Source organism: Mustela nivalis, assembly GCF_964662115.1.
Source record: "Mustela nivalis genome assembly, chromosome: 14".
In the NCBI taxonomy this organism is placed as follows: domain Eukaryota; kingdom Metazoa; phylum Chordata; class Mammalia; order Carnivora; family Mustelidae; genus Mustela; species Mustela nivalis.
Genome location: NC_139033.1, coordinates 33,264,119 through 33,280,285, shown reverse-complemented (window position 1 = coordinate 33,280,285; position 16,167 = coordinate 33,264,119). Strand labels below are relative to the sequence as shown.

Below are 16,167 nucleotides of genomic sequence, written 5' to 3'. Positions count from 1 at the left end.
GAGGGGCAGGACTCGCACCCTTTCTCGCGAGACTGAGACCAGGAAGACGCCTGCAGAGCCCCGCTGCTGGTGCAGCAGTGGCTGAGGTAGCGGGTGCTACTGCATCCGGACCTTCTGCCTCCGAGCCTACTCTGGTCTCCGGGTGGGGAGGTGGGACGTGGCCAGGCCAGGATTGTGGAGGTGCGCAGTGCCCGCTGAGGCTTAGGGGGAATCCAGGCTGCGGCCTGTCAAAGCCAGTTAGGGAGGCGCCCACAGTCCTGACAGGATAAGATGGCGGCAATGGCGCCTGGAGGTAGTGGCAGTGGTGGCGGCGGTGTGAATCCATTCCTCAGCGATTCGGACGAGGACGACGACGAGGTAGCGGCGACCGAGGAGCGGCGGGCAGGACTTCGGCTGGGTTCCGGGAGCGGCCTAGATCCCGGCTCTGCGGACTCGCTATCGCCCCAAGATCCCGTGGCCTTAGGGAGCAGTGCGCGGCCAGGGCTCCCTGGGGAGGTGTCGGCGGCTGCGGTGGCATTGGGGGGCTGCGGGGAGACCCCTGCCCGACTGTCAATTGATGCGATCGCGGCTCAGCTGTTGCGCGATCAGTACTTGCTGACCGCCCTGGAGCTGCACACCGAGCTGTTAGAGAGCGGCCGCGAACTGCCTCGGCTGCGCGACTACTTCTCCAATCCAGGCAACTTCGAAAGGCAGAGTGGGACCCCGCCGGGGATGGGGGCGCCGGGGATCCCTGGAGCAGCCGGCGTTGGAGGCGGAGGAGGTCGGGAACCGAGTACGACGTCTGGCGGGGGACAGCTCAGTAAGTGAACGCAGCCTGTCACTCCCGCAGGATGGTCGGGATTGTCCGGGAGGAGGTGTTTCTGGGCGGGTAGTGAGTGTTAGGAACCTTTTAGAGAGAGTTGGAGGGGGGTGGGAGTCTTCGCGGTGGAAGCAAAAGGATCTGGCACCGATTGTTCTCTGTGCGCCGCCCACCTTTGGCTGGACTTCGACTTGCTCCTGGTTCCTCCGTTGGCTTCGGTATCAAAAAAAAATACCAGTTTCCAGTTCGCTGGCGTTAGGGACTGCACAAGTCTCCCTTGCAACCTGGCTTATCGCTTTAATCATTTTTCTTTTTCCTCCCATCTCCTAAATCACCTCTACCAGGAAATAGTGTTTCTTAAATTGCTTGCAGTAATTCCTTGACTCAAAGTCAAGAGGGGGGAAAAGAACAGGGAATGTTCCTTACGCACAGTCAGATCCCCCAGAGTCCCTTTACTTTGGAATGACTTTCCCACTCAAAAACTGGGTTTTCTGCTGCCCCAAATGTGTTGTGTTTAAGTAAAGTCTTTTTAATTCCACTTCGACGCCTTAACTGCAAGAAGTTTCCAAAATGACAGAAAATACAAGGAGTAGGGTGGACAGGTTCTGCCTGTAGTCTATCTTGTGGTCCCACTACCTCGCAGTCTTTTTTTTTTTTCCTCCGCGTAAGTTGGGAATTTACTTTTTTACCGCGTTATAATCATTCTTAGCAGTACAGAGTAATTGCTTACCCCACCCATCATATATTTATAAGCGTTTCTTTGGGCTTGAAAACGTACTAATTAGGGATGTATTCTGGATTCCCAGATTCAGTTTTGGGAGGCATCTTGGATTTTCCCTTACTAATGCTATGAGAAGTTTTAATGTTCTCAGATGAGGCCAACTGGAATTTACTAACAAAGGTTACATGTACACTATTTAAATTGTATTCTAATTGATTATTTTGTCTTTTTACTTTTGAATGGTGTCAGAGACTTCTCTTGCCAAATCTAGATGTAATGCAAGTGCAAAGAGTACATTTTCTGTCCTGGTAAATCCTAGGCAGATTTCCCTCTTTGATACGGAATTTTCTCAGTAGGTGTAAGTTCCTTACTAGGTATGTAGGATAATCATTTCAGGAAGAGATTTTTCTCATTGCTGGGTGGCCTAAATGTCACCTTTGTAAATGCTTCCCACACTCCCCATGATTAGTTAGTTGCATCTTTCTCTCTCTTTTTCCCTTAGTTGCTTGTTTCATTGTGCTTTCATATGTAAACTATAGTCTTTAATTATTTTGTATTTTGATTTGTTGACAGTATCATTTTTCTCCATTAAATGGTCACTTCTTGAGGGATATCCTCATATTCCTCACACTTTGTGCAGCCCCTGGAGTATTGTTGAACATAATTGCATCTGCTATGGTTTTCTACCATGTTAATAAAATGAAATAGGTTATTTCTTACTTCATGATTTCATTCGATTTGCAATAATTTCTGTGCCTCCTTATTACAGTTTGATATCACTGTTCATACTGAAAATTTCTTATTAAAACTTTTGTATATAAAAATCGTTATGGAGCACCTAGGTGGGTCAATTGACTGGGGATCGATCAGATTCTTGGTTTAGGCTGGGGTGGTTATTGCTGGTGGTGAAGTCTGCGCTGCATAGGGTTCCCTGCTCAGCGGGGAGTCTGCTTGGGATTCTCTCTCACTCTGTTCTCTCCCCTATATGTGTGTGTGTTCTCTCTTTCTCTCTGAAATAAATACATCTTTAAAAAAAAAAGAGAGAGAGAGAGATACTTAACATTTATAATTTAGACTCTATTGCTTCTTGGCCTTTTGGCTAAGATGAAGTGTATAATTTAGACTCAAGTAGCATATTCAATGAACAAAAATGAGAAAAAGAGAAAAAAATAAGTTATCTGTAGTCTTGCCAATGATATATGCCTGACCTATCTTTTTCATGCGTATATTTTAAAAAGTAAACATTGGACTAAACTTTCATATAGCTTTATATTGGTAGGCACTATAATTTTTATCATCAACTTTGATGTAAGATTGCATACATAAAATGCACCTGTTTCAAGATAAAGTTTGATGAGTTTTGAAAAACTTTATAGTGTTTTGCAGATATTTTTCCCAGTATGGTTTGCTGTGTTGTTTTCTACATTTTTGTTTGTTTGTTTTCTACATTTTTTCAAGTTCAGTTAATCAGTTTTTTTTCTTTAGTGATTCAGGTTTTGTGTCCTACATAAAAATATTTGCCAATCCCAGTTTGCAGAAGTTTTCTTCTAGAAGTCTTAGGGTTTTAGCTTTTAATTTAGTTTTGTGATAGAAAGACTGTATTTTAGTTAAAGTTATAAAAAGAAGAAATATTTTTTAAATACTCTTTCTATAAATGTGCACACATAGCACAAACTTTAGTACAGCTTAAATACAAATGCATTGTATATTTCAAAATATTGGTGCCTGTGTCTTAATCCAGTTAGAAAATAGATAAATATTAATATAAGTCTGTAAGTCTGTGCTTAGTACCATGTCTTAAAGATTTTGACTAAGCCCCTGATTGCACAAATTATATTTTAGGAGTTCAGAGGATGTTTCTCTAGGATTGAGCTACTGCCTCCTTTTAAATGTCCCCTATATTCAAGTGTAGCATGTTGATTGCTACTAATTGGATTATGGTTTTATAATACTCAATAAGAGCATCATAGTTCATTATAAACAGTGTTAAGATTGAGAGTACCAATTATCTAAAATATTAAATTATTTTTATTTCTTTTTGTATATATTTTGATTGATAATGTGTTTGATCTGAAACTTCATAATACTTAAAAAAATATATATAACCAAAAGTAGTTTCTTTCTTTCACTGATGTCTAAAAACAATTTAATTTTGCAAGATTTACTGAATCATTTAAAAAAAAAAGAAAAAAAGCTTACTGAATTATTTACTGAAAGTCTGTTGACTTAGGTAAATAGTATGGTTGTGCTATTAAAATACTTTAAGAAGTCTTCATACTGTATTTAACTTTTTTCCTTGGGTGGAAGAGTAATCCATATTTATAAAACACTCAAATGGTAAAAGAATTATAGCTTTATAAGTTTGGTATTTTCAGTAGAAGAATTTTTTTTTATGATTTTATTTACTTATTTATTTATTTAGAGGGAGCACATGGGAGTGTGAGTAGGGTGGGGGAGGGGAGGCAGAGGGAGAGGGAGAGAGAGACTCTCAAGCAGACCTCAGGAATTGAGCGTGGAGCCCAAATGTGGGGCTTGAGATCAAGACATAAGCCAAAATCAAGAGTTGGTCGGTCAACAGACTCAGCCACCCAGGTGGCCCATAGATTTGTATTAACTAAAAAATTTACTTCTAGCAAATGATCTAAGGAAGTTTCAGTGTTCGTTAAATTGTAGCATCTTTGTGAGATTTCTACTAGATCTATTTGGTGAACTAATTATATCTTTCTACACACACATTATATATATATATATATATATTTATTTTTTCCTCTGTATTTTTGCCAAATGGGCCAGAATAAATTTCCATTTAGTAATTATTTTGCTTTTCTGTTAGATTGCAAGATAAAAATTGAGGCAATGTCATTGATTAACACTGAACAGATTGTGCTTTCTCCGAGTAATGCTGGTTCCTCTTGAAGTCTTAGAGAACTAATTAAAATTGGACTGTAATTTCATAGATGAGCTCAGCTTTTTTTTTTTATAGTACAGACAGTAGGTGATCAAATGGGCAAAACAACTAACTTAATAACTTTCAGTGATGGATTTCTTTTAATCTGTATTTACCATGTCTTCAAGTTTTTATATATAAGGTAGCTTGTTAGGAGGCAGTCATTTATGAATGGATGTGATAATTTCATTTGTGACCCTACAGCCTTCTTGAGTCATTTTCCTTCTTTTTAAAATTTTCTGTTTCATGATCCTACCTGTCTTTTCTCAGAACTCACAAAGTTTACACATCTCATTGTTCTCAGTGTTCTTTTTTCAGTATCACCAATGCTAACGTGTCAAGATTTACCACTTCCAGCATTCCCATCTCTTCCACTTTACAAAGTGGTTCTGCCCTTATTGGATTGAATTTGAGTTTAGTGCTTCCTCTGGCTTCTGAGAAAGAAAACGTCAATAAAATATCTCTGATATTTTGGGGTTCACTGCTTTTGGCTGAATGAGACTTTCTACTATTTTCTGGATCCTGTACATTCCCAAATTTATCTGTTGCATAACTTGCCATTTTTCTTGCCTATATCTGTCTAGTACTTTCAACATTATTATTAATTCTGATAAAAATTTAATCAGATATTGTCACTGGCTAGCATAGTGACTTGAATGTAGTTGGTATTCAGTACTTTATGTTGATCAATATATTAAATTATGTAATCAGGATTGTAGGAATCCAAGTGATGTTTAGTGCAGGTCCTTGAGCTTATGTTCTTGGAGAAGAGACAAGACCAACACATGACAGAACTGTGTAATAGTCGTCTGTCACACAGATAGTAGTGTAAGCATTCAGATATAGAATTACTGTTGATTGTGGTAATGAAATTGCCCTTCTGGAGAAAGTGAAATTTTGAATAGTTACTTTATTATTTGGCCCTATTTAGACACTTTGTCTTATGTGAGGAAAAGGAAAAAGAAGTGAGTGTAAAGAAAAGATAATATTTATTTTATATTTTGCCATATTTAAAACATCTGGGAATGGTTTCCCATTATCTGGCTCTGTGCTAAATAAAGTGATTCCATATGGGTACTTGGAAAAATGAAGTGTGATGTTTCAAACCATTGTGGTATTTTTGCTGAGAGGAACCAAGATAAGACTATTAATCAAGGAAAACAGACCTTATTTCTGTCAAAAATTAAAATTATACTATTTGTCAGAAGGAAAGTTAGTGATCTTCAGAATATATGCTTATTTGCTTTTTAAAAAACTTCATTGAAAAAAATCTTGTCAATTTGTGTAATTTTCATTTTGTTTGGTATTTTTAGATTAAAAAGGAAGTTTGGTTAATTTAGTGATGTTTAGTGCAGGTCCTTGAGCTTATGTTCTTGGAGAAGAGACAAGACCAACACTTTTAACTGTGGCTTTTAACTGTGCCTCTCTCACCCATGATCTTATGATGAAAAACATTTGTCTTGGTCTAAAAATGTAATTTTATGTTTAAATTACGAATATCATTTGAGGGGTGCCTGGGTGGCACAGTCAAATAAGCGTGGGACTAGTCATTTCTGCTCAGGTCGTGATCCCAGTGTTCTGATCTCAGGGTCCTGAGACGGAGCACTGCATGGGACTCCCTGCTGAGCGTGGAGTCTGCTGAAGTTTCTCCTCCCTCTGCCCCTCCCTGCCTCAGCTCTCTCTCTCTTTATGAAATACATAAATCTATAATAAAAAAACCACAAATATCAGTTGAGAAAGGTCTTATATGTTAATATCCTATTGATTTTACTGGCTTTGATCTATAAGTACTATGAGATTTGAGGATAAATTATGGTTTGTAAATTATTTATACTAGAAATATATTTATTAATATTTAAGTAAATAGTGTTTTGCTGTTTGTCCATATTTTGAACACAGTGCTCCCTTTGATTTTTGGGAATTTGCTTTAGTTTTATTTTTTTTAATGGTAAGTTATTTCTTCATTTTTGTCTGGAATTTGTCTACCTTTTTGGTTACCTTATATTGAATATCATGTATTAATTAAATTTGCAAAAATTAACTGTAAAAAATCATTTTTTGATTGCAAATTATATATCTTACAAATATAAGGATTAATGAAGAAAACTTTTATTTATTTATTCATTTGAGAGCAGATGGGTATATACAAGCAGCAGGAATGGGGCAGAGGGAGAGGGAGAGAGAGAATCTCAAGCAGGCTCCACACCCAACATGGAACCCCACGGGGTCTCAGTCTTATGACCCTAAGATCATGAGGTGAGCCAAAATCAAGAGCCTGACACTTAACCTACTGAGCCATCCAGGAACCCCTATGCCAGCAGAGAGCCTGACGCAGGGCTCAATCCCAGGACACTGGGATCATGACCTGCGCTGAAGGCAGAGGCTTTAACCCACTGAGCCACCCAGGTGCCCCTCCACTCTTGATTTTGACTCAAGTTATGATCTCAGAGATCGAGCCCCATGTTGGGTTTCTTCCTCAGCAGGGAGTCTGCTGGTTTCCTTCTCCCTCTGCTCCTCCCCTGCTCACTTGCATGCTTTCTCTCCCTTTTAAATAAATAAATGAATAAATCTTAAAAAAAAAAATTGAAAACAACCTAAATATGCAACAGTAAAGGATTAGTTAATTAAAACAGAATAGTCTATATGTGCTGATGTGGAATGATCACCAAGATATATTATAACTTGAATAATTTAGCATGCAGCCAGTATGTATGTTTCCGTTGATGTACAAAAAGGGAGAAATTTCCATATGCCTAGTGTAATTTAAAAGTTACATACAGAAGAGTCTAAACAATGATTGATGCCCCAGAGGAGGATTGCTGATTGGGAGGTAAGCACATGGGCTTACCTTTCTTTTATGCCCTTTTCTATTTTACCACAAATCATGTCTTTAGTGGCAGGACTCAGATTCCAGCCCAGATCACTAACTTCAAAGTCTGCATTCTTTCCGTTACACCACTGCTGCTGGTTTTTTTTTTTTTTTTTTAAGATTTTATTTATTTATTTGACAGAGAGAAATCACAAGTAGATGGAGAGGCAGGCAGAGAGAGAGGAAGGGAAGCAGGCTCCCTGCTGAGCAGAGAGCCCGATGCGGGACTCGATCCCAAGACCCTGAGATCATGACCTGAGCCGAAGGCAGTGGCTTAACCCACTGAGCCACCCAGGTGCCCCACCACTGCTGCTGTTTTATGTCACCTTTAAAATAGCTCATCAAAGGACGCCTGGGTGGCTCATTTGGTTAAGCAGCTGCCTTTGGCTCAGGTCATGATTCCAGCATCCTGGGATCAAGTCCACATCTGGCTCCTTTCTCGGCAAAGAGCCTGCTTCTCCCTCTGCCTCTGCCTGCCATTCTGTCTGCCTGTGCTCGCTCTCTCTCCCTCTCTCTCTGATAAATAAATAAAATCTTAAAAAAAAAAAAAGTTCATCAAGAATTCTTAGGCCATGTTAGCGTATAATCCGCCATTCTCCTTAATGCAGAAGGCAGGTCAGGTAGGCTAAAACTAACAATTTAAAGAACCGTCAAAGTGACAAACTGTAGCACCACACTAAGACAGAGGTGAATGGTCTGCCTAAAGCTTCACTTAATTCAAGATGTCCTTGTTACACAGCACTTAACTTAATCTGACTCAGGACATGCATGTCTTACATGTGATTGTAGGATATTTTGGCCATAGACCAGGATCAGCTGAGCCTCAAATTAGAGCCAGATGTAGTCACTAATTGTTCTTCTGAATGAAATAATCTTACAAGGCTGTTTGTATTCTCTTTTTGTATTCTCTTTTTCCGCCTTGCAGTTTTGCTGCATGGTTACATCTGAGTTTCTGGTGTAGTCATGGAGCATGACTAACTAAAGCCTCAAGGAGGAGCCCACAGTTGGCAATCATGGGTGTAGCTTTCTTCCGGATTTTCCCACCCAGTATTTCAAAAATTCCCAGCAATCAGAAATGATGTTCATTTGTTTTGGCAACCAGTTGGTCCTGTTGTAGGTAGATAAGATTGCTCACTCAAAGTAGTGTCATCATATTTTCTGTGTTATTTCTGACCCTCTATCAGTTCTTTGCTTGTGTGCTGCCTTAATTAAGGCATTTAATTTAGCTCACATCTGGACCATCAGTTTTAACCTTATTAACTGGTTCATGTGCTTTTAATCTCTTCTTCCATTCTTGTTCTTATTTGATTTTAAAAGCTATTTATTCATGTCATTCCAGCTAAAACCTTTTAAAATTGCTTCCTCCTGTCTAAAGCAACTTTTTCCAACTCTTATTAGCAAAATCATATATTACATACAGAAAAAAAGAATTTTTAAACCTGTTTAGAAATTTTAACTTCTTGCCAGTTTTTGCATAGTATGATAAAAGTGACTATAAAATATTTTATCATGGATATGTATAATAAAGTTCTTTCTAAAATGTTGTTTCTTCTTGCCTTTTCAGCCATGTTGTCCATACACAAAACTTTTAGTATACTTACACTGTTTACTCAATGTCCCTTAAACATGCTTTATATTTTTGTGACTTCATACCTTTTTCCTTCTCTGAGAATGCTTATTCCCTGTTGTCCTCCCCCCCCCCCCCACATTTTATGTATCCTTAAAGGAAGGTCCAGTTTATGTTCCTTCCTCTCCCTGAAGCTTCTCCAGCCCATAGTGAGCTCTGAATCCTCTAACTTGTGGCATTTTTAAAAATCTGTTCCACTTATGGAAATTAATTATATAGAGACTTGTGAATTTACATGTCTTTCTAATGACCTTTTTTCCCCCTAATGCACAGTGCCTAACATTGTGCCTGCAAAAAAGCTTTGAGTAAATGTTGAAGCTGTGTTAAAGAAATGATCTGTAGGTAGGTAGTCATTTCCTGTAAATATATGAGTTTAGAATATTCCTTGTGAAAATTAGCCTTTTCCTCTATGGCCTATTCCCTCAACTCTGTCTGAGCAAAGCTGAGTCAAGTCTGCTCTTTCTGAAGCCATTCACAGTATCAAGCCTAACTTACCTGGAATCTAGGAGATCTGAACCTACATACTCTTAGGTATTATTGAAGAAACTTAATGGTTTAGAGCTCAGGCCTCCAAATCAGAGAGCTCAACTTTGCATTTCTACTCTGCTACTTTCTAATTGCAGCACTCTGCATACTCTGTTTCTTCTCCTGTAGAAAGCAGATGGCAGGGCACCTGGGGGGCTCAGTCATTTGAGTGTAGGACTCTTGATTTCTGCTCCAGTCATGATCTCAGGGTCCTGGGATCAAACCCTGGGTTGGGCTCTGTGCTCAGCAGGGAGTCTATCTGAGGATTCCCAACCACACAACCCCCCTGCTGCCCTGTGCTGCCCCCATGCCCACATGTATGTGTTCATGCTCTCTCTCTCAAATAATCTTAAAAAAAGCAGATGCCAGTGACTCCTCTCCTCTTGCAGGGGTCGTTATGAGGTTAAATAAAGTTATCCATAGAAAGTGTCTGGCACAGAATAAGTATTCTAGACATGTTAAAAATACAATTATTGATAATGGTTTTTAATAATCCTTCTCTTTGCCTGACAGTTCTTATGGTAAAATCATCCCATGCTGTAGAAATTTTAGCTTAAGTAAATTGTTTGTTATAAAATTTCAGCATTTAAATCTCTTCCTAATTTTCAGTCTTTTGGAAGTCTAGTTCATTGTGGAATCTTCTGACAAAGAGGAGAGAACAGCAGACCGCAAGCTGAGAGACTGGATTTCTACTCCTGGCTTACTCTCAGATTCCTTTATTTAAACCTTTAACATACAATGGTCTAATTGTATCGTTGTTATCTGTGTACATGAATTAATTCCAGTGGTTTATAAGCTTATTTAAGGCAAGGACCAAATCTTACCGGATTTTTATTTCCCACTAAGGGTTAGTAAATACTGAATGAATACATAACTCTGTATTCTTATCTGTAAAAATGAGGGGATTGGACTATCTCTGTGATTCCTTCTTGCTCTCAAATATTTTCAACATGGGAGTCAGTGAAGTGAACCCCAGCACTGGAGGAGAATTGAGCATCAGAAATTTTAAGTCTTACCTTTGACAAATCTCTAAGGTCCATAATTAATTTAAGCAGATAGTATATTAAAATGTTTTTACATGGTCTCAGGTTTAAAGATAATTACTTTTAAGGGAAATATATTATCTTTATTTTATTGAATTTCTATAATATACATTTCTTTGTTATATATTATGACATAGATTTATTTAGGCATGGTTCAGTAAATCACCTTTACTGAAAGAATTGAAATAAAAAGCTAATTGTTTGGTAATACTTTACTCCCTATCCTTTCATTAGGAATTGGGTGCTTTCATTACTTTTTACTTATTAAATGCTCATATTATAAAAAGTATTACATGTCTTTGAGGGTAGAATGCCAAAATGCAAAGAAGAGTATGTAATGAAAATTTTAATTCTACTCATCTGAGTCAATTACTATTAATAACTTATTTTGTGTGTTTACAAAAATAATAAGCATACACAACACACCTACATGGACTTTTGTATCACATCCTTTAAAATTATCCTTTAATACCTTATACCTTCCTGTCAGTAACCTGGTACGTAGTAGTTGATCAGTAAATGTTTAATTGAATTAACCAGTACTCTTTACCAATCAGCAGCTGTTCAATTACATTTAGATTTTAAAGTACTATATAATTTCCATAAAAAATACTTTTTCAGGGCGCCTGGGTGGCTCAGTGGGTTAAAGCCTCTGCCTTTAGCTCAGGTCATGATTTCAGGGTCTTGGGATCAAGCCCCATACTGGGCTCTTTCCTCAGCAGGGGGCCTGCTTCCCCCACCTCTCTCTGTGCCTGCTTCTCTGCCTACTTGTGATCTCTCTCTCTGTCAAATGAATAAATAAAATCTTTTAAAAAAATACTTTTTCAAGGATCTGAAACTAATTTTTTGAACTATTGTAAAAGTACATCCTGCATCAGTGCTAAAATATTTAATATAAATATAAGTGAGACTTTTGTATGTGATTTATAAAATTAATATGCATGCTTTAAAGTCACACTGTGTATAATGATTTAGTTCTCGGACCTAAGTTAAAACCTACATACAGGTTTTACCAGTTTGCCTGCTATGATGAAACTTCCGGGCCATTCAGTTTCTTAAGTTATAAAATGAATTATTAAGAAGTTACACAATCCGGGACGCCTGGGTGGCTCAGTTGGTTAAGCGGCTGCCTTCGGCTCAGGTCACGATCCCAGCGTCCTGGGATCGAGTCCCACATCGGGCTCCTTGCTTGGCAGGGAGCCTGCTTCTCCCTCTGCCTCTGCCTGCCACTCTGTCTGCCTGTGCTTGCTCTCGCTTCTCTCTCTATGACAAATAAATAAAATAAAATCTTAAAAAAAAAAAAAAAGAAGTTACACAATCCTAGAATTTGAAGAAATGCTTTGTGGTATACTTTATATTAGAATATGGTACATTCTTTCTAAATAAAAGGAGTAGTTTTCAAGCTCTCTCTTTTAGAGTACTTAGAAAGGTACTTAACCTATAAAGAATTGTGGCTGGATCTACAGAAGCATATTTCTCTTAGGACTATAGGATTAATTACCCGTTACTAGTCTGAAAATCCAAAGTACATTGTATTTACAAAATCTATTATAGTTTAGTTCAATCAGAATTGAATTTACTGTCTTTATTAGTAGTTTTTTTCTTTTTTTGACATGGTAGAATAAATTTTAACGAATTAGGAAATTTTTACTTTTGTGACATCATAGTTATTATTTAGAAAGGTGTCATATGTTCTTATTTGGAAAATATGAAGCTGTTGGCTTGGACCAAAATATTTTTCAATGGCCATAGTAATACCAAGTTGAAAATTAAACTAGGTGTTTGTTTTCCCCAAGGACTCTCCCATTGTTAGATAACTTTGAAACTTTCAGAGAAATAATAACAGAGAATAAATAATAATGGAGGAATAATGTATGATGGTTAAACAGCCCTAATCTAGACCTATATGTATAATTAAACATGAATAGGAGGAGAAAGAAAAAAACTGGAAAACTAACAGTAGATGAATACTTAACATAATAAAAAATATTTATCTGAAATCAGCAATCAACATCATCCTTAATATTCATGAAATCAGAAGTAAGACAGTGAGGACTGATGTCACAATATCAGAATATTGGTTGATAAAAGTTGATCCTGTTGGTTGTACATGTTTTAATACACACGTTGGAGACATCAGAATGAGGAGCTAAGACATGCGACTAAGAATAGAGGATGTAGTTCTTGCAAGTTGAGTTTCTGGTTAGGGCAGTAATGGCCAGATAAACTAATATATCAGGAAAATCTAGATGTTATCTATAAGGTCAAAAAATATGAATTAAAAATTCACACACTTATTTTTCAAAGAGTGTTCAAGTTCACCAGCAATCAGAGATGCGTAAGTAAGCAAGATACAGTTTGACAGTGTGTTAAAATTGGTGAGATTAAAAATAATACTAAATATTGGCATTATAAACTGCTGGAACTTAGACTGTTATAAACTGGAACTTAGATTGTTATATGTACTTATTTTGGGAAGCCTTTTAAGCAATATGTATCGATAACCTTAATGATCTGGCAAATTCACACCACATAAGCCTCAATTTCAAACAGTAGAGGGAAAACATTTAAACATTTTTTTGTGTGTCATTTAAGACGAAAATAGTTACTTCCAGTATTACAGCTTTAATTATTAAAATCTAGGAGTCAGTGGATCCTATCAATGTTTAACTTAACAAGTTTTATTTTTTCCCACATTTTGAAAATTTCAAACTTAAAGAAAAGTTGAGAGAATTTTAATACCATATACCCACCACTAGATTACACAGTTCACCTTCTACTCTACTTGCTTTGGCTCATATCTAGATATTTGTCCAACCCTCTATTCATCTAAAAATCCATCCTATCTTTATGCATTTCAAACTAAGCTGCAGATATCTTTTAAAATCTTTAGTATGCATGTCATTACTAAGAGCTCAATATTTAGAATCTTTTTTTTTTTTTTCAGGTAAAATTTAAAGACAATAAGATATGTAAGTTTTAAGTGTCCCATTTGATGAGTTTCGACAAAAGAATGCACCTGTGATAACCCAAACTCCTATTAATACATATCTCTCCCAAAAGTTCCATCATGCTCTTTCCCTGTTAGCCCTGCACTCCAGGAACCAGTATTGTGATTTTTTTCCTGCTATAAAATACTATTGTGTGGTCTAAAACACCACTTAAGTGAACTTATACAGTGTGTACTCTTGTGTAAGGCTTCTTTAATTCAGCATTGAGATTCATTCATGTTGTATATATCATAGTGTTGGTTTTTTTTAAATTGCTGAGTAATGTTCCTGAGTTCAGCCTATTTTTAATGTGAACTTTCTTTTTTAAGTAATCTCTCCGCCCAGTGTGGGGTCAAACTCAAGAACCCGAGATCAAAAGTTTGCATACTCTACCAACTGAGCCAGCCCCTTTAATATGAACTTTGATACTTTGGTGGTTCCTATTGTTTTTGATATTTCTTGGCTTGTGCTTAAAAGAGATTATGCTATAATGAGGCATACTGTATTAACTTGTTTTTTGCCATTTTTGCTTATGCTGTCTTAAAACGTAATAGCAAATTATTATTTATCAGATACAATTAAATTGCAAGAAAATTAAATGCTTCCCTGAATAGAAACACAATGTTCTTTTTTTTTAATTGAGAGAGAGAACACAAGCAGGAGGAGAGGGAGAAGCAGGCTCCCTGCAATTTCAGGGAGCAGGGCTCAATTTCAGGACCCTGGGATCGTGAATTGAGCCGAACAAAGGCAGATGCTCAACCCACTGAGCCGCCCAGATGCCCCAAAACTCAAGTGTTCTAAGAAAAGCATTATATATAGAATTTCACTTAGTTTACCTTAACAGGAATTTAAAGATAAGGTAGATTGATAATGACATGGTTTTATTTGAAGTCAGTCATTTCAGTTATTGACATGTACTAATTGTTTTAAAGATGGTGGGGGGCACCTAGCTGGCTCATTTGGAAGAGCATGCGACTCTTAATCTCAGGGTCATGAGTTCGAGTCCCATGTTGGGTATAGAGATGACTTAAATAAATAAATAAACTTACCAAAAAAAAAAAAAAAAAAGGAAGACAGGGAGCCCTACATGAGGTCCAAATCTGTGTTTCTGTAATTTGCATTCATTTGTCTTGATTCTGCTTTCTGAACAGAGATCATCTATTTCCTTAGATCAATATATAGTTAAGTACTTTATAAAGTAATATTTTAATAAAAAAAACCCTTGACCTAGCCTCTAATTTGTCTTTTTTTTTTTTTTTTTTTTTGCATTAGCTAGTTAGGTCATCCATAATAAGTATCCGCTTTGATTTCTTTGCCCAAGTGAGAATATTAACATTGAGCTTTCTGTTTAGGGACCCTTAAAAATCTGGTGTAAGCTAAGGATTCTCCCCATCACCACAGTGCACTTAAAACACAGAACCTGTGAAACTCTATTCACCTTTTGTATCATTACAAATTCAGTAAATGAAGTCTTCAGGAATAATTTTGTTTTCTCTCTTTTACTAAACCCACATCCACTGTATTAACTGGACATGTAGTTCTACATTAAAAGCATGTCCTGAATCTGACTTCCACTCACACTTCAACTGCCGCTATTCTAGTTTAAATCTTACTGTCTCTTACCCACGTGACCATAATAGCCTCTTTTTATAATTTAAGTTTTTACTTACATTCCAGTTAACATACAGTGTAATATTAGTTTCAGGTGTACAGTAGAGTGATTCATCACTTCCAGACAACTCCTGGTGCTCCTCAGGACCAGTACCCTCTTTAATCCCCATCCCCTGTTTAACCCCCTCTCCTACCTCCCATCTAGTAACCGTCAGTTTGTTCTCTAGAGCCGGAAGTCTGTACTTGGCTTTGTCTCTCCCTCACTTTTTTTTTTTTTCTGCTTTTGCTCCTTTGTTTTGTTTTTTAAATTCCACATCTGAGTGAAATCATAGGGTATTTGTCTTTCTCAGACTGATGTATTTCACTTAGCATAATACTGTCTAACTTAATTGGTTTCTCCACCGACCACTTTCCTTATAGCATATATAAGCATGTATAGGCCAAAATGATTTTGATTAAAAATTGGTTAAGTGATTAAAAATTGTGTGCTTTGTTGTTTCCCTTTGTACTTGAAATAGAATTCAAACTGTTCACAGTGGTTTTCCAATTATTTACACTAGCCTCTGTTGTTACTGCCCCGGGTCTGCCTGAAACTCTCACCCATTCTCATCTCTTTAGAAAAGGGCTTTGTCTGAGTACACAGTACTGTACCCCAACCTACCTACTACTCAGGCCTTGTCCTTTTTTTTTTTTTTTTTTAAGATTTATTTATTTATTTGAGAGAGAGACAGAGAAAGCACAAGCAGGGGGAAGGACAGAGGGAGAATCAGACTCCACGCAGAGCAGGGAGCCTGACGGGGGCTCTCAATCCCAGGACCCTGAGATCATGACCTGAGCTAAAGGCAGATGCTTAAGTGACTGAGCCACCCAGGCACCCCTGGCTTTGTCTCGTTTTATTTTCTTTATGCCATTTTGATCATCTGAATTAATTAATTTTCTTTTTTTAACTTACGTACTGTTCTCTTCCCCACTGTAGAATGTTTTCTAAGAACAGGGACCTTACCAGTCTTGCTGACACTGAATGCCCTGCACTTA

General features: G+C 37.4%; 1 protein-coding gene across 9 annotated transcripts in view; it reads left to right on the top strand.

Moving 5' to 3' along the window:
• The first annotated feature begins 11 nt into the window (after window positions 1-11).
• Window positions 12-16,167, top strand: part of RELCH (RAB11 binding and LisH domain, coiled-coil and HEAT repeat containing) — a 107,889-nt gene continuing 91,733 nt past the window's right edge. For all 9 annotated transcript variants that reach the window (XR_014302869.1, XR_014302870.1, XR_014302871.1 and 6 more), the window contains exon 1: window positions 12-799. Coding sequence is in view for 6 of the 9 variants with exons in the window: in XM_082699372.1 (XP_082555498.1) it covers window positions 271-799 (529 nt within the window). In the remaining 3 variants the exon portion in view is untranslated. The remainder of the gene's footprint in view (window positions 800-16,167) is intronic.